General features: G+C 42.7%; 2 protein-coding genes across 2 annotated transcripts in view; both read left to right on the top strand.

Moving 5' to 3' along the window:
• The window catches only part of LOC126251399 (collagen alpha-1(III) chain-like), a 409,906-nt gene extending 409,198 nt beyond the window's left edge, over positions 1-708 (top strand). The window contains exon 15 of the mRNA XM_049951802.1: positions 535-708. Coding sequence (XP_049807759.1) covers positions 535-708 — 174 coding nt within the window. The remainder of the gene's footprint in view (positions 1-534) is intronic.
• LOC126252896 (collagen alpha-1(XV) chain-like) overlaps positions 1-21,353 on the top strand; it is a 269,979-nt gene that overhangs the window by 43,009 nt on the left and 205,617 nt on the right. The window contains exons 3-5 of the mRNA XM_049953866.1: positions 535-690; positions 6,415-6,520; positions 13,141-13,301. Of these exons, the coding sequence (XP_049809823.1) occupies positions 6,436-6,520; positions 13,141-13,301 (246 nt within the window). The 5' untranslated portion in view covers positions 535-690; positions 6,415-6,435. The remainder of the gene's footprint in view (positions 1-534; positions 691-6,414; positions 6,521-13,140; positions 13,302-21,353) is intronic.

Here is a 21,353-nt window from a genome sequence, read left to right as displayed (position 1 = left end):
GTGCCTTGGCTTGGATTGTCCAGAGGTGGGGGGTCCAGGAGAGGCGACGGTCGAGCGGGTGAGCAACAGGCAGGCGCGTAAGTACTCGATCGGGGACGCCGCTATTGGCCGCTGCAACCACGTGTTCCACTGTGGCGCCCTCACACTAAAAGCGGGCCAGGAGGCGCGCGCCGCCACAGCTTACGGCGCGATGCTGCAGAGACCTCTAGGGGTCTTCGACGTCCGTGACGTTAGGCGCGGATTCAGATTCCGCTGTATTTATTTCAGACAGCAAAACGTACAGCTGTCAGTCGCAGTTAATGTTTATTGCACATCCAGATTTCAGTCACTGTATGGCCATCTCCAGAGCAGTAAATGTAAATTAATGATTTATTTTAGTGGCTCTGCGTAGAAGATGCGCCCACAATGACAGAAATCTCGATATTGAACAAACGTTATTTGCAACTGATGGCTGTACATTTAGTACTGGACCCACTTGTATACTGTGTTCCTGTGTACTCTTGAGGTAATTGTGTGTGTGTGTTGGTGTTTCAGCTGAAGGGCGAGAAGGGCGAGCCCGGCGTGGGTCCCCCCGGCCCCCCCGGCTCCCCTGGCCCCCCGGGACCCTCCGGTGCCACGTCCACGTCCACGTCGCAGGGCCGCGTCGGATACATACCCGTCCCAGGACCGCCTGGCTTACCTGGGCCGCCGGTGAGTACAGCACAGTAGAGGACCACTGTACCTCGATCACAATAACAAAGTAACCGCCAGGACGGCTGTCACAGCAATAATGAGCGAGAGCACGCTCTGAGTCATACCTGTCAATCACTCTGCTGTCTCAGATGCCGGTCTCCACAGAGCATAGCGGCCTTCCCGACGGAGGAGGCCCGGCCGCCATGTGCTCGCCTGCCTCGCCCCCCTGGCCGGCTGGGCACAGCCCCCCCCCCCCCCCGCGCTCCTGTTTCCTTCATACTATCTTATCTCACCTGATTTTCTGCTCTCTAGTTATTAGTTATTAACGTATTCATGGAGATGAACAAATAAACTAAATAATATAGGTGGCGAGATTAAAAAACTTAAAAAACTAATCAAATTGCATGGCATTACTTTCACTGAAAAACTTACTTTTTTAACACATACTATAATTGCTTGCTAATTTTATTACTTCCGCACGGCAATAAGTTTCCAAAATTACCTGTAGATTATTGTTATGTTTAATATATTCACAAAGGAAATAACGGAAAAAGCAAATAGGTTGTCCACAATTCTTTTTCATTGTGTCTCTGCACCATTCTCTTCCTAGAAATCATAACGGAAAAGCTGTTTTTCTTTAATCCGAGCATAATTCAGCATTAATGACTTATTACACTAGTCACTTTTAAATGCAGTCTCTTTTGTTTCAGTTTCATATTCCGCATTTCTTTTCTAGATACATTTAGTTTTTGTTGGGTCTTTTCTAGTTTTTCTTTAGTTATCGTTAAATCAGTTTTTGGTACTTTTTCGCCACTGACGATGGAATAGGCGAAGTAACACGTTTGAGAACTCTTCTTACCTTTGAAGCTGATGTTGATGGCTGTAGATGTGGTGGATGTGAACTAAATATCGATGGAACTGCATCTTTTTTCAAATATCTTCGAAAAGGAGAAGAATTCTCTAAGTCTTCCTCTCTGAAATGACAGCTGCAGATACGGCTGTCAGTTGAAGGTTTCCAGTTGTCTCTTCTGATCGCTCGAATCCATTTCTCCTTCAGTTCTGGATCGTTAGGAAAGCGGTGAAAGAGATTCTTCTCCTCTCGATATATTTTTTTTTCTTACGGTTATTACAACCTTACGCCACACACATACCCATTCGAAAGCAGGAAAATTTTCGCGCACAACAGCAAAATCTCACTCAATAACAACTTGTGGGGCGGCGAGTAAGTTAGTATTGGGGAAATATGCTTGCTGTATAAATGTTTGTTTGTCGAATCAGCTTCTGGCTGTTAGAATATTGTTAAAGCTGTCTTTCGCCGTTCTCAACACTGACTCTCTATTTACGTGTTAGCCCCCAGAAAGCGATTTAACAAAACGTGAAGCTTGTAAAAGAGTTCCTAGTGCCCACTTCACCTGAGAAATCTATTATAGCTGCAGCTTGTAGCTCTGAGGAATCAGGAGATTGTCCGGAATTCATAATCAAACACGATTTTCCAAAATAGTTGAGTATATTCTGAAATTCACATATCAAAAACACCAATATCCCTACAACCTAACTAACAGAGCAGTTCAGAGTCTCATGCGCTGATGCAACTATAAATGTCCGAATTAAATGTTAAAAAGAATGCTCGCCATAATTTGATGAGAGTATTTCATCAAACGCCACGCTAAATAATTTGGTAGAATGTCTGTCCCGCGACGGCACGTGAAAATACGACAATACGCACACTGAAGCTAGAAAATGAAAATCACTTGAAATGATTTCATGGTTACGCGCATCTCCAGTAACTTAATACGGCATCCGAGGCTGTTAGTAGCAGTGATACCGGCGCGACGCGACTCCCGACACAGATGGCGTGTCATTCAGCGTCTGGAGAGAACTGGGGCCTTGCTTCCTCGCGCAGCGCTCTTATATATAAATCCGCGGTGCGGACGGCTAAGGGAACGCCTGATCAAATCGGCTGTCCCAACTAGCCACTGGGCTAGTAACGCACCACTTCAAGTTACATAATAAATTATAGCTTCTCTTGCTGATGGCCGATGAAGCTCTTAATTTAACTGTGCATTCAGCACGCAGGTAAGTATTGATAATAAAATTTTGACGTGGCTAACTTAAATATTTTGGGCGAGAGAATTAATTTAATTGCACTGCACGCAGCAGATGAGCTCTGAACTGTCCCTTTTGAGATCCGCTATTGCTAGAATTTTATAGGTATTCAAAAGAAACTTCACACATCTTCATAGTCATAGTGGACCTCCAACCTATTTAAATCTAAACATCCTAACCTTATTCATTAGCCTACTTAATCTATCTTGCTTCCTTCAGTTTTGAGACGAAAACCAGAAAATCGTGAATCTCCACTAAAATCTTAATTTGTGAAATCCAAAGTACTGTTTTTATTAAATCATTATGAAAGATGAATCTAAATATAAATTTTGAAGTCTCTAGCTCTTTTCTGTTGCGCCAATGATTTTTACAGAAAAACGTCCAAATCTCGGAAATGGCTTAAGTTATCGAACTGATATTTAACACACATTAATTTATCATTATTCCTGACATGCTATAAAAGTTTTAGGTCATTTGCTTGATTTTTAAAGTATTGCGCAACATTTATGACGTCAGAGCTAGTTACAGGACTGGCTGGCACACAATGGAAAGACTGATATGCATTTACTACAGCGTGAGTAGGCTGCTTCCCTACAAACTCGTCTCCGACTCTACACCGAACCAACACTGGACTGAACAACGAAAAGCTCTAGATAGCATACCTGTTCGCATAAAGGAAGGAATTAACGGAACCCAGGCGGGAACGGCAGCGCAGGACCCCAGCCCGGTATGTGCCCAGGGAGGCGGGGTTACCTGGCACATCGCGCGCCGGCCGAAGGCCGCTCTATATCCTTTTATGCTCTGTGTCGGTCACCTGTCAGCTGCCGACGACAGTTTCGGTCTGTAATACAACAGCTGATTTGTTATCGTACACCGCAGACAAAACAGAACTGGCACCTTAAGACATTCAACCCAATTTCAATGTTCCACAATCCGTGTAGACTTTGTGATTGGTTTGTCTGTAATAATGTGCATGAAACATTTTCTGGGCCAGTATATTTGCCCACTCTCTGCACTTTGTTCCTCAGTGCAGTATTTTTCTTTTACAGAATGTGTGAAGCTAACTGTGAAATTGCTTAGATAAGTCGTAAGAACCCAGTACTCTCAGTGGGGTAGTTTGAGATGTCGCTGAAGGCTTTGGCTCAGAGAGTGAGCAATGCGAGCAACTGGTCGAGTCACTGTCAGTAGACTCCTGGCACAGTTCAGGTCGGCCACTACCGCATCGTCCGACGCCAGGATGTGTAGCTGCCTCGCGTGTACAAGGGTCTTACCACGTCAACACATCGTACAAGAGTCTTACCACGTCAACACACCGTACAAGAGTCTTACCACGTCAACACATCGTACAAGAGTCTTACCACGTCAACACATCGTACAAGAGTCTTACCACGTCAACACATCGTACAAGAGTCTTACCACGTCAACACATCAGCCATACGCTCCCGCAGTTCGCCTCAAACTACCCTCACATTTCCGTCAATACGATAGGCATATCAGCGTTTGGATTTTAATCACAGAGTGCGATAAAGCATTGCTGACTGCGGTTAACCGCAATCGTTTTAGCTCTTATACAGAATACGATGGACATTCTGGAAAGAAAAGCAATTATAGTATACGTAAATTACATTACGGCACGTGGCATACCTACCTATTTGATTACATATTGTGAATGTTGCACTCAGGTGCAATTTCTATGGTTAATCAATTCCGTTAATATAATGTTGGAGAGTATCATAAATCCGCCGTCATATAAAATAGTTTCCCAGTGGCTAACAACGAATCCATCGCTGAATCTCTCTGGGGATGACCGATCACTAAGCCACAGCCGCGCTAGGTATGGTTCAGGCCACTCCAAGTACCATCCAAGGACGTCAGCAGTGCTGTTAATTGACCGAGAATTCTCTGCACATTTGCAGATAGTGCCTGCGAGTCCCTCTGCAGTCATTACATAGGAACTTTTTTGTTTTTGTATAAAAACAGTCCATAGAACAGAACCTTCTGAGGATGTTATCTGTTCGTTAATAACATGGATTTTGTGTTACTGATCATAAATCTGGGGACCTCTATATACCTTCAGTGAGCAGATTACGAAAAAGATGCCTAAGTGCACTTTCCTGTGTAGTTATTATTACTAAGATTTGAGTTGCAAGTTATTTCGCAACTCTCCCATTCGTCCCTTTCCGTAATACACAATCTGTATGGATTATATTGATAACAATCTAAACCATACTACACTTTGAGCTACACATGAAATATAATCGTAGTTGCGAATGCGAACAAGCATCCGCTGTATGAGGAAATGACGACAATGAAAATTTGTGCCTGACTGCGACTCGAACGTGTATTTCCCGCTCAAAGCGAGCGATCGCCTGAACCGCTTTGGGTGTCCGTGCACGACGCACGGCCAGAACCAAACTCCCGTATGTCGTCGTTCCAGAGTCACAACCTGTACTCCCTACACATATTATGTACGTAATTCTCATACAAAATGGCTCAAATGGCTCTGAGTACTATGGGACTCAACTGCTGTGGTCATTAGTCCCCTAGAACTTAGAACTACTTAAACCTAACTAACCTAAGGACATCACACACATCCATGCCAGAGGCAGGATTCGAACCTGCGACCGTAGCGGTCGCACGGTTCCGGACTGCGCGCCTAGAACCGCGAGACAGTTCTCATACAGGAGAGGATATTTTAATTGAGAGTCGGTGCCTGGTATCGCTGTATAAATGCGATATTTCAGTGCCTGTATTCATGAGAAGAACAGTGCAATGTTCCTTGCGGCACGCATGCATGTCCGTAGGAACAGGCACTACGACGACTACAGCCGTCATGAAACACATACAGCGTAAATTTTCACTGTCGTCATTCCCTCATTCCCTCTTCGTATTCGCAACTGCAAATGTACCTCGTGTAATTCGTAACGGTTGTAGTACTCCATTGTTCTTCTCACCAACACAGGTCTGCAATATCGTATCTTGACCTATTTTTGGGTCGTCTAGCATCGCAGGTTTGGCCAGCACAAATCCACGAGCACACAGTTATTGGAAATTTCCCAGTCATTCCTCGCATATAACAGCTGCCAAAAGCCAGGAACTAGAACACTCACCGCTGGTAGAAATTCCCTCTAAAGAGCTCTTTGCACCTGGCATCCATGGTGCACTGTAGGCGCAAATGTGCCACGTTCCACTTGGGTTAAAGGAACTACGATGTTAAAGAGTTGAGTAAAAGACGTACGTCAATTGTAAAGGGTTGAGTAAAAGATATACGTCAATTGTAAACTGTGGAAAACTGTAGACCTTCAAGTAGATTAGTCTAATCATAATTTATTTTGTAGAAACAATTTTTCAAGAATTCATATGGACCTATTAGTCTCGCACTCGTGTCTGAAGCAAGACGTTTTGCTTGCTACTGTCCAAGAGAAAGCTACAGAAGGAGCAAAATGTTGTGGAAAGCACTTTCGTTATTTGCGCTGTTAGCAAAATATTGGTAATATGACGTGAACAGTATAAATAACTTGCTACTATTGATTAGTTTTACTCGTAAGTATTGATGGTCGAAAAGATTTGCCTCCCACAGAACTGACAGGGACGGCGCCTTTGTTAACCAGCTGGCATGCACCGTCGCTTTTCCAGGGTCCTCCGGGTGTGTCCGTGATGGGCCAGAAGGGCGAGCCCGGAGAGCCGGGGGCGCCCAGCTTCCGCTTCCTGCAGTACGACGACCCGAACGCCGGGAGGACAGGTACGTCAGCTGTGCGAACATGCCGTGAGTTAACTTCTTTTACTTCACGTCTTCGATGATAGTCTGTACAAGCTGTCTTCGAAATTTGTAATGACTCAGCTGTTTCTAATTTCTAGCGTCATAGTTACGTGTGACAAGGGGACCTCCCCATCGCACCCCCTCAGATTTAGTTATAAGTTTGCACAGTGGATAGACCTTGAGAAAATGAACACAGATCAATCGAGAAAACAGGAAGACGTTGTGTGGAACTATGAAAAAAAAGCAAAATGTACAAACTGAGTAGTCCATGCGCAAGATAAGCAACATTAAGGATATGGTGAGCTCAGGAGCACCGTGGCTAGCGTGAGCAACTCCGGAATGAGAGGTCCTTGGTTCAAGTATTTCCTCGAGTGAAAAGATTATTTTCGCAAAGTTTAGATCCGTCCGTTCGTTCATTACGTCTCTGTTCACTGTAATAAGTTTAGTGTCTGTGTTTTGCGACCACACCGCAAAACCGTGCGATTAGTAGACGAAAGGACGTGCCTCTCCAATGGGCACCGAAAACATTTGATCGCAAAGTCATAGGTCAACCGGTTCCTCCACAGGAAAACACGTCTGATATATACTATACGACGCTGGTGACGGCATCTGCGTCACATGACAGTGATATGTTGTCGACCCACCTAACATTTACACTTGGCGAATGGGTAAAAAGATTCTTCTACCTTGCCCGATTTAGGCTTCCTTGTGGATGTGATAATCACTCCCAAAAAAGTGCTGTAAACGTAAGAGTTTGTCACATTGTGGGGCGCCGGGTTGATTTTTTCCGTTATTTAAATGTGTTGAATCTAAAACCAGTTCACGGCCGATTCGCCATTTGTGGGGCGGCTGGTAGGAATAATGTTGTTATGTAATATGTTTGAATGTAGAAACACTGCATTTCCCGACCGATTAACCATATGTGCGGCGGCGGGTGGAATTATTGTTGTTAAATGTCCCTATTATTTATGCTGTCTTTTGCCGTTCTCAACACTGGCTCTCTAACTACAATATTGGCGACCAGAAAGTGATTAGCAAAACGTGAAGCCTGTAGTTAGAATTCCTAGTGCCCACTTCATCTGAGAAACACACTTATAGCTGCAGCTTATAGCTCTGATAAATTAGGAGATTGTCTGGGATTCATAATCAAAAACGATTTTCTAAAAATTCTCTGTATTCTGAAAGTCACAGATGAAAAGAAAAAGAAAAATCCACACAATCTAACAGAGCCGTTCAGAGTGTAATGCGCTGATGCAACTATAACTGTCCAAATTAAATGTTTAAATGAATACTCGCCATAATTTGATGTTTAAGTTCATCAAATGCCACGCTAAATAATGGTAGAATGTCTGTCCCGCGGCGGCACGTGAAAATACGACATACGCAAACTGAAGATAGATAATTAAAATCATCCCAGAATTAACACTTCACTCGAAAATGATTTCATGGTTACGCGTATCCCGAGTAACTTAATACGGCATCGGAGGCTGTTTATAGCAATGATACCGACGCGACGCGACTCCCGACACAGATGGTGCGCTAGTCAGCGTCTGGAGAGAATTGGGGCCTTTCTTCCTCGCGCAGCGATCTTATATATAAAGCCGCGGTGCGGACGGCTAAGGGAACGCCTGATCCAATCGGCTCTCCCGACTAGCCGCTGGGCTAGTAATGCACCACATTAAGTTATTGAATAAATCACAGATTCTTTTGCTGATGGCCATTGAAGCTCTCAATTTAAATGTGCATTCAACACACAGGTAAGTAATCATAATAAAAGTTTGATGTGGCTAAGTTAAATATTTTGGGCGAGAGAATTAATTTAATTACACTGCACGCAGTAGATGAGCTCTGAACTTGCCCTTTGGAGATACGCTATCGCTATAGTTTTATAGTTATTCAAATGAAACTTCTCACATCTTTATGGTTATAGCGGATCTCCATTCTACTTAAATATAAACATCCTAGCCTTATTTATTAGCCTCCTTAATCTATCTTGCTTCCTTAATTTTTAAGACAAAAACCAGAAAATTATGAATTTCAACTAAAATCTTAATTTGTGAGATCCAAACTATTGTTTCTATTAAATTATTATGGAAAAGGAATCTAAATATAAATTTTTAAGTCTGTAGCTCTTTTCTGTTGCGCCAATGATTTTTACAGAAAAACGGCCAAATTTCGAAAATGGTTAAAGTTATCGAACTGATATTCAACACATATTAATTTAGTATTACTCCTGACATGCTAGAACCGTTTCAGGTTATTTGCTTGATTTTTAAAGTATTGCGAAACATTTATGACGTCAGAGCTAGTTACAACGGACTAGGCTGGCACACAATGGAAAGACTGCTGTGAATTTACTACGGCGTGAGTAGGCTGCTTCCCTACAACATAAACTGCAACAAATGAATGCAACAGTTTCACAGCCGCACAGTTTTCCCTGTGCTCTGTTAAAAGATATGTTTTTAACGTTTTCAAATTTTTCCGTCTGTAGACCGTCAAATCCCGCATATGTCCAAGCAAATATGAACATGTCCTGGAATTTTGGAGAGCGAAGTTGATTATGTTTGAGTGCCTGAACTTGGATAATTGTCTGAAAATAAAAAATTAAAAGTTTTCCCTCAAGGGAAGACTTGAACCAAGGATCTCTCGTTCCGCAGCTGCTCACGCTAACCACGGGACCACGGCGCTCCTGGGCTCACAGTATCCTTGATGTGGCCTATCTTGCGCATGGACTACTCAGTTTGTATATTTTTCTTTTCTTTTTTCATAGTTCCACACAACTTGTTCCTGTTTTCTCGATTGAGATGTGTTCAGCTTTTCAAGGCCTATCCACTGTGCCCACTTATAACTAAATCTGAGGGGGAGGTTGCCTTGTGAGGAAAGACGTTTATAAAATTGATGATTGCCTCTCTCGCTGCCCACACCCTTTTCTTCTTGAATAAAGTCTGTCTAATAATTTATAAGCTACTTTTGCAACCATTTCGTGGCTGTCCGTTACAGCGAAAAAGTTGCATCACTAGAGAAACTTCGAATTTATGAACAACAATAACGATACTCAATAAACATTCAAGTTTTCACAACTAAAAAGTCAAGAACGGTGAGGTGTTTCCAGAAACCGCATAGCAGCATGAAAGTGCTTTATTTGCAACTACCATTTTCACGCTATTATAGACGCAACTTCAGTTTTATAATGGTTATATTTCCATTATAAACCTGGAGATGCGTCTACAATAACGAGAAAACGGCAACTGCGAATAAAACACCTTCATACAGCTATGCGGCTTTTGGAAACACCTCCTCATTCTTGACTTTTTAGTTGTTGTAATTTTTGTGATATTTAAATTGTTTGTGGGAGCTGAGTGTTGTTATTGTTATTCATAATGTCCCTGAGCTGTGGTTGCCCTCCACAGAAAGTTGTTTGCACTTTGAGTTGAATGAAAATCGTAGACCTGTAGCAATATAGCAATAGCAATTGAAACAAAAGTTTGCTGTCCAATGACAGAAGAGAAACTTCCACTCTGTACAGAGTACCATTATTCCATATTTCGCAAATGGCGTAGCACCACGTTCAGTGTCGATACCTCTTGTTGCTCCTCAGTTTTAAGCCTTTCTTTTCTGACCATCAATTACACCTCGGTCAATTCTTCAGCAACATTTCTATCCTCACATGTATGCCTCTATTTATGCGTACCTATTTTGCAGCGGAACAATTTGTAAATAGAAAATCTGCCATGTCTCACAGTAGTTTGAAAACAGGGCAATAGGAATAAAATTCCTGTATTACATAGCGTACTGGAATATAAAGTGATCTAGCCATCCAATAGTCGTCCAGTGGCCTGGAATTACATTAACGTATTAGGATGTTAAGAGTGACACGCTGCGTTGTGTTTGTTAGGAACTGCTCAGCCCAATCCCACATTTGGTCTGGTATTCCGTACACTACTATTTTATTAATTACGCAGCACTGCGAAACTCTTTCGAATGCTTTCTGGAAGTTAAAATACATAATGCTTCCTGCTGGGTCTCGCGGACAGACAGAGGAAGCTGTGTACCGCACGACTGTTGTTTGCGGAACCCGTCTTCATTCCTACGGAGGAGATTTTTCGTTCTCCCACGTTAGCGATATAAACCCATAGTTTTGTTCGTCTGTTCGACTACCCTTCTTGTAAACGGTAAACGTTATTACAGCCGCTAAGAAAGATTGCCACCTCCAACGATCTACGGTAGACTGGCGCTAGAAAAGACGCGCGTTCTTTCGCGTACTCTATGTAGAATCGTGTTGATATCCCATTAAGTCCAATGGCCTTTCCGCCTTTGATTGATTTGATCTGATATCTTATCTTGTCGTTACTTATACACATAAGTGTAATTTTGAGGTTAATGCGACGATTACCATCTTCCTCGGACAATTCTGGAGATACTATGTCAACAAAGCTTTCTGCGATAGTTGCATCACCTCTTAATCACAACTGTTCTTATACAAATATGACCCAAGCGAAATCAGTAAGTGTTAACATTTTGCACCGCTACTAATGTAGTAAAATATTCGGTGATTTGTCTCAATTATTTGTAGTTAATGAAAGCCAATGTATTATCGTACAGCGTGATGTAGAAGTCCGTAACTGAAAAACTACTCTACACAGATGTTTATGGTAAAAAAAAGGAAATTTGTTTTGTTACACGCTGCTCACTTGTGGATTCTCATAAGGACGACGACGGCGTTTGGAAGAGATTAGGGCACTTGAAGAGTTAGCATACCTGGAGGAACTCAGGCATTCTCTTGAGGATACGGGTACGTGACTTTCTTTAATCCTGAAAAAGTTTGTTTTCAGTTGTAACGAAATCATAGTAGTGTTAGTAACTTTGCAACATTTTTAATGTCATTACATTTTTAACGCACTATAAGCAAAATATTTTCATTTCAGAATTGTCTTGCAGTTTATAAAGTAAAAAAAAGGATCTCATTTTAATTGAATCAATTGTGGGTTCTTGGTGAATCACTGCAAATGAACCAACAAAGACTATTTTTCGCCTTATTTCACAATTTCATTATTAATGTTACTGTACATCCTAGGTTTCTCGTGTTATAAGCCAGTTTTAAGAACATTACTGATTCCTAAAGATTATAATGCACAGATAAACATGATGACAAGGCAAAGATAATCATCTCAACTTCTTAAGGTATCGATCCATAGCTTAATGTAAAATTACGTCAATGATCAAGTAATTTGTTAAAATGGTCTTTGCCTTAATTTTACATTAAGCTATCGTTCGATACGTCAAGAAGTTGAGATGATTATCTTTGCCTTGTCATCATGTTTATCTGTGCATTGTAGTCTTTGGGGATCAGTAATGTTCTTGAAAATGGCCTTATAACCCGAAACCTAGGTTGTGCAGTAACAATAGAAATAAAATTGTGAAACAAGGAAAAAAACAGTGTTTCTTTAGTTAAGCGGATCTCTTTCTATGAGTGTATGTATGCATTGAGGTGACAGTCCCAGACCAGTATTTCTGAAAGAGACATATCCCACAACGTGGAAGGTTTCTTTTTTTTTACGCTGGAAGCAACTGAGTGCATGAACAGCGGATGATATAGACGTAGAAGAAGCGTAAGAGCAGGAAGAAGTTTTTGGAAGATGACAACGGTCGATATTGTAAAATTATAGCTTAGTTTCTATATGTAGGCTTTTTGTAGACTCCTTCGTTAATCGAGGACGATAACGACCGAGGTCGATCAAAATCTGATACTGAGAGTGTAGCTTCCTGAATCGAATACTTCTGTTTTTGATCAGTATTGAGATAATTTTGTATCTGTACGTCCTACCTGGGAAACCAGTGGCCTACTAAAAACCTGGTCTTAACGTATTGCGTTCCGAATTGTTTGATGAGACGTGTTTCAGTTCTTGTTAAAAGGTATTTACGAATTCATGTTTATTTTATTATAATAAAAAAATAGTTTGTACGTGATACTCTAATACTGTGTAATTTTTTTCAAAAACAAAATCATTGCACATTAGAACCGCACCGCTTTATCTCCGTCTCACAGTATCTTTACCTTTCATACTAATGTCGTTATAAAAGGTGCAGCAGTATTCTGACTGTTGGCACTTGACATGTGGTTCACGTTTCAGCAAACGTGCAGCAACGAAGAGAGGTGTTAGTTTCTCGCTGGAAGACTTTTATGAAGAAAAAAGTGCACAGTCACGAATTCAGAAAAAATGCGTTACTGAGAAAACTACTGCAGGTGTGTTAACAACTCTACACACCATTTTTCCTTTCCTTTTTCTATTTATGTTATGAAAAATGTTAACCCCATTTCTTTCAGTTGAAATTTCGGCTCTGTTTGCGAGTGGAACAGGAAAGTTGTACAGTGTATCCTCCGCCACGTACTACGCGGTGGCCTGCGGAGTACGTATATACATGCAGATGTAGAGTAACTAATTTGGAAAGAAACCTTTGAACACAATGAAATATATTACTCTATCCTTTCGCTTGATGAGAAGTGCATTAGTCGATAAGTTCGTTTCGTTGTCCATAGTTAGCTATAGCTTCGCGTTCCTGTCGGTGATTGCAGCGGGTAACACATAATCTCACTTTCGCAGGTCCGGCGGCCCAGGAGTACAATGGCAGCGGCCACACCCACCGGCGGGCGTTCGAAGAGCGCTTCAGGAGCGAGAACGCCGGCTACGAGGAGGAGGAGGACCGGAACGTGAAGATCGTCCCGGGCGCCGTCACCTTCGACACCACAGACGCCATGACGAGGGTCAGTAGCCGCTCACTGACGCAAATTCTAGATCATATCTTAATAATACGCACTCTCCCAACGACATGCCGACACTCTAAACATAAGATCACAGAACAAACTTTTATTTACGTTACACTTCGAAGTTACGTTTCGTGTGTTTCGCCAGTGTTTTGCGTGACGTATTATGAGAGAACTGCTTGTTCATATTCTCTAGTGTGTGCGTGTGTTTGTGCGTGTGTGTGTGTGTGTGTGTGTGTCTGTGTGTGTGTGCATGACAGAGTGGCCTGGGTCTGCCAAAAGGCCCCCAGACAAGTAATTGACTTATTTCGTTGGTGTGTTATCGTGTAAAAAGACCTATGGACCTATGGTAAGCCTCTAGGCATATTATTAATGCCAAACGGAACTGCAGTAGCGACCAACAACAGACAATGGTTTCTCTCCCAGATCTCGTTTGTCTGAATAGTCTCCCTACAGGACTGAAAATGAAGCAGGACGCGTAGCCCTTTTACGAATAAACAATAGGAATCGAAAATTATCATATATACATTTGCTACATACTACTCTTAAAGTAGTATAGGAGTTTTGCTATTTGGGGAGCAAAATAACTGATGATGGTCGAAGTAGAGATATAAAATATAGACTGGCAATAGCAAGGAAAGCGTTCCTGAAGAAGAGAAATTTGTTAAAATCGAATATAGATTTAAGTGTCATGAAGTCGTTTCTGAAAGTATTTGTATGGAATGTAGCCATGTATGGGAGTGAAACATGGACGATAAATAGTTTGGACAAGAAGAGAATATAAGCTTTTGAAATGTGGTGCTACATAACAATGCTGAAGATTAGATGGGTAGATCACATAACTAATGAGAAGGTATTGAATAGAATTGGCGAGAAGAGAAATTTGTGGCACAACTTGACTAGAAGAAGGGATCGGTTCGGTTGGTAGGACATGTTCTTAGGCATCAGGGGATCACCAATTTAGTATTGGAGGGCAGGGTGGAGGGTAAAAGTCATAGAGGGAGACCAAGAGATGAAAACACTAAGCAGATTCAGAAGGATGTAGGTTGCAGTAGGTACTGGGAGATGAAGAAGCTTGCACAGGATAGAGTAGCATGGAGAGCTGCATCAAACCAGACTCGGGACTGAAGACCACAGCAACAACAACATACTACCGTTGATGAATCTTGGGTAAGTTTGGACGCCCATGTGTGAATGAAACCTTACTGATGGGCCTGGACGAATGTATATAAATGATGACTGCTCAGTGTGCCTGCTTGTGACTTCAGAGCTCAACAGAGCATTGAGTCTCCGTTCAAATAATTACTCCAGAAGAGTTGGGTGGAATGATAAGACAACACAACCCACTTCTGGCGCCCAAATCATTATGATGATCAAAAGGGGGAGCCACGGTAATATACTTCTGTATGTTTCTACTTTTTATATGCACCCACAAGAAATTACACTCAGGTGACAGAGATAGCGATACCCATGTACACAGATGGGGGTAATTTCGCGTATAGGAGGTATAAGAGGGCAGTGCATTGGCGGAGCTGTCATTTGTACTCAGCTGATTCGTGTGGGAGGATTTCCGTCGTCATTGTGGCCGTACGGAGGGAATTAGAAGACTGAACACGGAATGTTCGTTGGAGCTAGACGCATGGGACATTCCATTTCGCAAATCGTTAGGGAAATCAATATTCCGAAATTCACAGTGTTAAGATTGTGCCGAGAACACCAAATTTGAGGCATTACTTTTCACCACGAACAATGAAATGTCCAACGACTTTCACGTAACGACCTAGGGGAGTGGCGTTTGCGTAAAGTTGTCAGTGATAACAGTCAAGAAACACTGCGAGAAATAAACTCAAAAATCAATGTGGGTCGTACGACGAATGTATCCGTTAGGACAGTGCGGCGAAATCTGACGCTAACGGGCTACGATAGCAGACGACCAACGCGAGCGCCTTTACTAACAGCACGACATAGCCTTCAACGCATTTACTGAGCTCGCGACCCTTATCGGTTGGACAATACGCGACTAAAAAAATTTGCTTTGGTCAGGTGAGTCCCGATTGCAGTTGGTAATAGCAGATGACAGTGTTCGAGTGTGGCGAAGACCCCCCGAAGCCGTGGACCGCACTTGTCAACAAGGCACTGTGCAACTTGGTGGTGGCTCCATAATAGTGTAGCCAGTAATGGAGTGGGTCCCCTGTCCAACTGAACGTATTATTGGCTGGATATGGTTACGTTGGGCTGCTTGGAGATCATTTGCAGCCATTCACAGATGGAACGAACGACAGTGCCCAAGTCACTGTACCACAACACGACTGGTTTGAAGAACATTCAGGACAGTTCGAGCGAATGATTTGGCCACACAGTCCCCCGACAAGAATCCTGTGAAACAATTATGGGACATAATCGAGAGCTCAACTCGTGCACAAAATGCTGCACTAGCAACATTTTCGCAATTATGGATAGCTATAGATTCAGTATGGATTAATATTTATGTAGGGTGCTCCCAGCGACTTGTTGAGTCCAAGTCACATCGAGTTGCTACACTACGCCGGAAAAAAGGCGGTCTGGCACGATATTTGGAGGTATTCCATGACTTTTGTCACCTCATTGTACATTAGAGACAGCAGGAATCTTCGAAAAATGGTTCAAATGGCCCTGAGCACTATGGGACTTAACACCTGGGGTCATCAGTCCCCTAGAACTTAGAACTACTTAAACCTAACCTAAGGACATCACTCACATCTGTGCCCGAGGCAGGATTCGAACCTGCGACCGTAGCGGTCGCGCGGTTCCAGACTGAAGTGCCTAGAACCGCTCGGCCACACCGGCCGGTGCAGGTATGTTTGAGCAAAACCGCTAATGACAGGGTGTCACTTGTCAGCAACCTTGGTGTCAGTCGCTAGCATCACAATTTAGAGCAGGACTGACAGGACAACAGCATAAGCACGTTGTATCACGATGAGATCGTGGTGGCTGGATACGTTAAACATATAACTGCACTGCAAGATGATCATGTCATGGCGGCTAAGTGCGTTAGGCAAATCAGTGCTTTACATCGTGACCAGAACGTGGCAGGCAGACGCATTAGTCGTATCAGTGCATTCGATCACGGTCACGTTATGGTGACTGGATACATTTGACATATCATACCATGAAATCATTATCAGGTCTTGGCAGCCAGACACATATAGGCACATCGGGCTATGATCACGTCTTGCGAGCCATGCTATCAGTGTACTCGACAATAATGTCATGGTAGCTGGATGCATTAGACGTAGCGCATCAAATCACTATCTGTTCGCTGTGGCCCTACACATTAGACATATCAGTGGTCTGGTTGTGTTGGCTGGATGCATTTGACATATCAGCATGTTGGATCATGAACAGTTTGTGGTAACTGGATGCATCAGACATATCAGCATAATGGATCACGATCAAGTCATGGTGGCCAGATGCATTAAGCGTATCATCACATTAAACTACGATCAGGTCCTGATGGTCATATGCATTTGATATGTCAATGTACTGGATCACCATCAGGTGAGTGTGATTGGACGTGTTAGACGAATCAGTACAGTGGATCATGATCAAGGCATGGTGGCTGGATGCATCAGACATATCAGCACACTGGGTCACGATCACATAGGTGGGAGGTACATTAGGCATATTAGTGCAAGGCCCTACATGTTAGATGTGTTAGTGTAGCGGATCAAGATAAAGTCATGGTGGAGGAAGACATTACATACATCAGTGCACTGCATCATATCCAAGTCGTGGCGGTCCTACATGTTAGCCATATCAATGTCCTGGATCAAGATCTGGTCGTGTTGGTTGGACACATTAGACATATCATTGCCCTGGATCATAATGAGGTTGTCAGATAGTCAGTGCACTGGTTCACAATTTGCTCAATGTGGCCCAATGTATTAGACATATCTGCTTACTGGATCGTGATTCGGTCATGGTTGCTGGACATATTATATGTATCAGTTCATTGGATCACAATCAGGTCTTTATGACTGGATTAACTAGAAATTTCAGTCAACTGAATCACGATCAGCTGATGGCAACTATACGCATTAGACACATTAGTTCATATGACCACTATGTGGACGTGAGTATACTCCCTATATCGTCCTTACGTTGCCCGTCATATGTTACTTTTCTTGAGAGACAAGAGTATTTTTATGGGTCCAGTAATTCTTCCTCACTTTCACAGAGTGTAGCAATGTCATTAGCAAGTCTTATCATATAGAGCTATTCACCCGTTGTTTTAATCCTTATCCTCAACTCCGTCTTTATTTCCGTCACTCGGCGTAGTCGTTGAGATCATAATGCGGGTCATATGTAATATGAATGGGTTCTGATCACTGCCTGAATGTTTAGATTCCTGCCATGTCTCCGCATCACATGAAGTATTTGAAGCCTGAACGTCGTCCGAAATATTCCAGAACCCAAAGGTGCCTTGATAAAATGAAAATACCCACCACTTCCAGTGGCTCGAAGTTCGATGACTGCAGAAAATATTTCAAATTCCGACGATAGTCGACAATTTTCAAAGTCCAGTAGAAATATTTTTGTAAGTCGCACAACCTAGCAGTTAGCAGAACTTCTTCGTCCAGCGAAAAAGTCTAATACTAGCCGGAAATCTGCAGAACATCACCAAGTGCCAAATGTGGCCGTTTCATCTCTCACCTCCACCCCGTCGCTCGCTATCATGGCCGTTTTCAACGTTGGCGAACGAAAGACTGCCTGCAAAAGGGCCCGTGTTGGACTATTTACAGTGGAAGGGAGCGTTCATCGTAGCCATTGAAATTACAAGTTACTTCGCTAATTAGAAATTGCTCAAGTTGCAAAAGCGTTTATACATGTCCGGTTTCACATCTTTAAGGCGTGCATATAGTGTGATGTTCACAAATTCTCTGTGAATAATATCTCTGCTATACGATCTGTACAGTACCGAAAACATGCTACGTAATTTGAAAGTTACACAAAGACAGGTGGTTTTTGCAGTGTGATATGCTGAGGACCAGTAAATCACCAGATTTCATGTGGTGGTTGTTTTTGGAAGGGGGTTCTACTGCCGCGCGGGACTAGCAGAGCGGTCTCAGGCGCTGCAGTCATGGACTGTGCGGCTGGTCCGGACGGGGGTTCGAGTCCTCCCTCGGGCATGGGTGTGTGTGTTTGTCCTTAGGATAATTCAGGTTAAGTAGTGTGTAAGATTAGGGAGTGTGACCTTAGCAGTTAAGTCCCATAGGATTTCACACACATTTGAACAACATTTTTTTGGGAGTTTTGCTTTTTGGTGCTGTTTTGGACGATAGCAGTCGCGGCTTAGTGACGGTTCCTCGGGTCAGATTGAGTGCGCCTTACGACGCAACATGTCAGTCGGCACATCTTTAGCTCTGCTTCGTCAGGTAGCACTGGTTTTCTTATTTGTAAATCAACATTAACAATATTTGTACTAAAATTATGTTCACAATGTGGGAAAATTCTAATAAAAAAATACAATTTTCCCCCTTTTGGTGCAGCAGCTTCCCAGTCGCTAGGTTTGCAGGAAGCTGTTGTGTGCGAGAGATCTGCAAACCATCTAAGGATCGGGTTGTTTCGTGATCCCAAGCGTCTGCATTCCTTCATCACGCTCAGGACCAAACTCAATATACTCAAAAATCATCGCGAAACGGAATAGATAAGTGATTCCTTGTGAAACCGAAACTGTGACTATATTTTGAACTTCGCTTATTTTGCACCATCGTTACGTACAGTTAATACAACAAAAGATAACCGATTAATTTGTATTGCTTTATGGCTCTGCAGCTCCTAAAGCAAATTGCATTACAAGGTTCTGCGTGGGTTCTGTTTCGTGTCGCCGAGGCCTTCAATCCGGTATGCTTACATAGCTATGTGGCTTAGTGCACTTTCTGTTGTGACTGGCCGGCCGCGGTGGTCTAGCGGTTCTAGGCGCTCAGTCCGGAACCGCGCGACTGCTACGGTCGCAGGTTCGAATCCTGCCTCGGGCATGGATGTGTGTAATGTCCTTAGGTTAGTTAGGCTTAAGTAGTTCTAAGTTCTAGGGGACTGATGACCACAGATGTTGAGTCCCATACTGCCCAGAGCCATTTGAACCATTTGTTGTGAGTGTGATTTCAAATTATCCGTTAGACGGCCGCATGCTTTCACAGTGGACCCAAAAGGGACCACGCACCGCTTGTTTTTGGTCAGCCACCTCCTACCCTTCTTCGCCAGCAAACACCCCTACCGGGAAACCTGTTTGGAGTGACACGTGACGAGTTGTGTCGACTGCAGGTGGAGCAGACTGCTGCCGACCGAGCCTGCGCCCGGCGACCACGCCCCCTTCTGTCAGATCGTGGTGTTTGCTAGAGTAGGCAATGTCGCTGGGTGCCCAAACGGGCCGCACATGCCCTTACACCGTACTGCTGCGCACTAACTGAATGCCCGGCGTTGTTAGGTTGATTGTACTTCACAGTGTTCTGTTGTACAGTACCCACTGTATAAATTCAGAGTAGTTGTATTACCTATAAGAACAGTAGGCAGATTGAAGAATGGAAACTTTAAATTCACTGCAATATAAATTTAATTCAACACATTTATTTTCCTCTGTAGAATGACGGTATGTGTATTTTGGCTGACCTAGTCTCAAACAAGACACAATAAGTCCGTGGCAGAAACTTCGCAATATGAAGTACATAATAGACATAATAATTATTTTCATATACTCTGCATTGTCATCGGCACTTGCTCCCATATAATGCTACGTAATGATTGCAGCAGTTTCACCTCAATTTGGAACATAATGACTTACTAATTAGAAAAGTATTTTTGGTGTGAGACACTTAACACACCTGTAAGAGGGGGTGTTTGGGATTCCATGGCACACATGTGATTTCCTACTTGGCAACAGTGGATCCAATGGAGAAGGGTGAAGGGGGTCATGACCGACCGCCACCCGTAATAGAAAACATTTTTGTACAAGTGTTTTCATTTTTACTTACGTCAATTTCCAATTTTCTCAGATAATTTTGGGTGGGTAAAGTAGCACGAAAACTATGAATATCGAAAATGGTGAGGAACTGTAGTAAAGCGCAATTCACCTTTGACACCTTGACTGACAAACAATTATGCTAATGGAGGATTCTGAGTATTTTCTAGAATTTCATTCGCTCTCTCTCTGTCTGTCCTTTATCTGTGTACAGTTAAAATATATTATTTACGTGAAATCAGCCTAGTAGAATCTCTGGTGGAGCCCCTCGTCTTAACATTCAGCGGCTGGCTTGCTAGGAAAGATCTTTACATTTGTCATTATTATTAAGCGCTGCATTCAGTTGGGAAAATCGATCGTTTCAACAATTCGTTCAGTTTACGACAGCTCTAAAATTTCAGATGTGGACGAAGCCTTTTTGGACGATTTATAAAAACTCAGAGATTGCAGGCTCTCTTCGTCACAGCTGAAACTTCCCAATTAATTACAGGGCCCAGACAATCATCAATGATTCAGAGAACTCATTCGTCATTCACTCTAGAATAAAATGGTCACAAACCTTATTTCTGAGGAAAATTGTATATTGAATCCATTTCCGTACATGTACCGTTTTCTGTGGATTTCAAGTCTCATATATTTTGGTTTTACAGGTTTTTCTTTCTCTTTATCTATCACGCTAGCGACACAAACGTTCCTAGCTCGTTTTAGCGCGAAGACGAGTAAATAAATCTCTTTTAGCAATCCGACAATCTTCCAAACGATACTTTCGAAGCTGTGTCCCTTCTCCCTCTATAATGACCATGGAGCATACATCTCTGTATCTCTGTTATTCCAAAGAATAAACGTACTAGCAAAATACCTTGGCGTCGACGAGCTGTCGGCGCATATATTACTAGAAAATCCGATCAGATACTTTTCAAACGTAAATAAATGTGGATGATTTGATTGACCATTATTAATTATTGCGTGGTAGAGGGTAAATTTCCGTGGTGAGATTACAATGCCAGTCGCAGCGAGCGAAGTTTGTGAGCTCAATTTTGATTCATCGAACACAC

Source organism: Schistocerca nitens, chromosome 4 (assembly GCF_023898315.1).
Source record: "Schistocerca nitens isolate TAMUIC-IGC-003100 chromosome 4, iqSchNite1.1, whole genome shotgun sequence".
Classification (NCBI taxonomy): domain Eukaryota; kingdom Metazoa; phylum Arthropoda; class Insecta; order Orthoptera; family Acrididae; genus Schistocerca; species Schistocerca nitens.
Note: the sequence above shows the minus strand (reverse complement) of the source record. Positions and strands in the feature narration are given on the sequence as shown.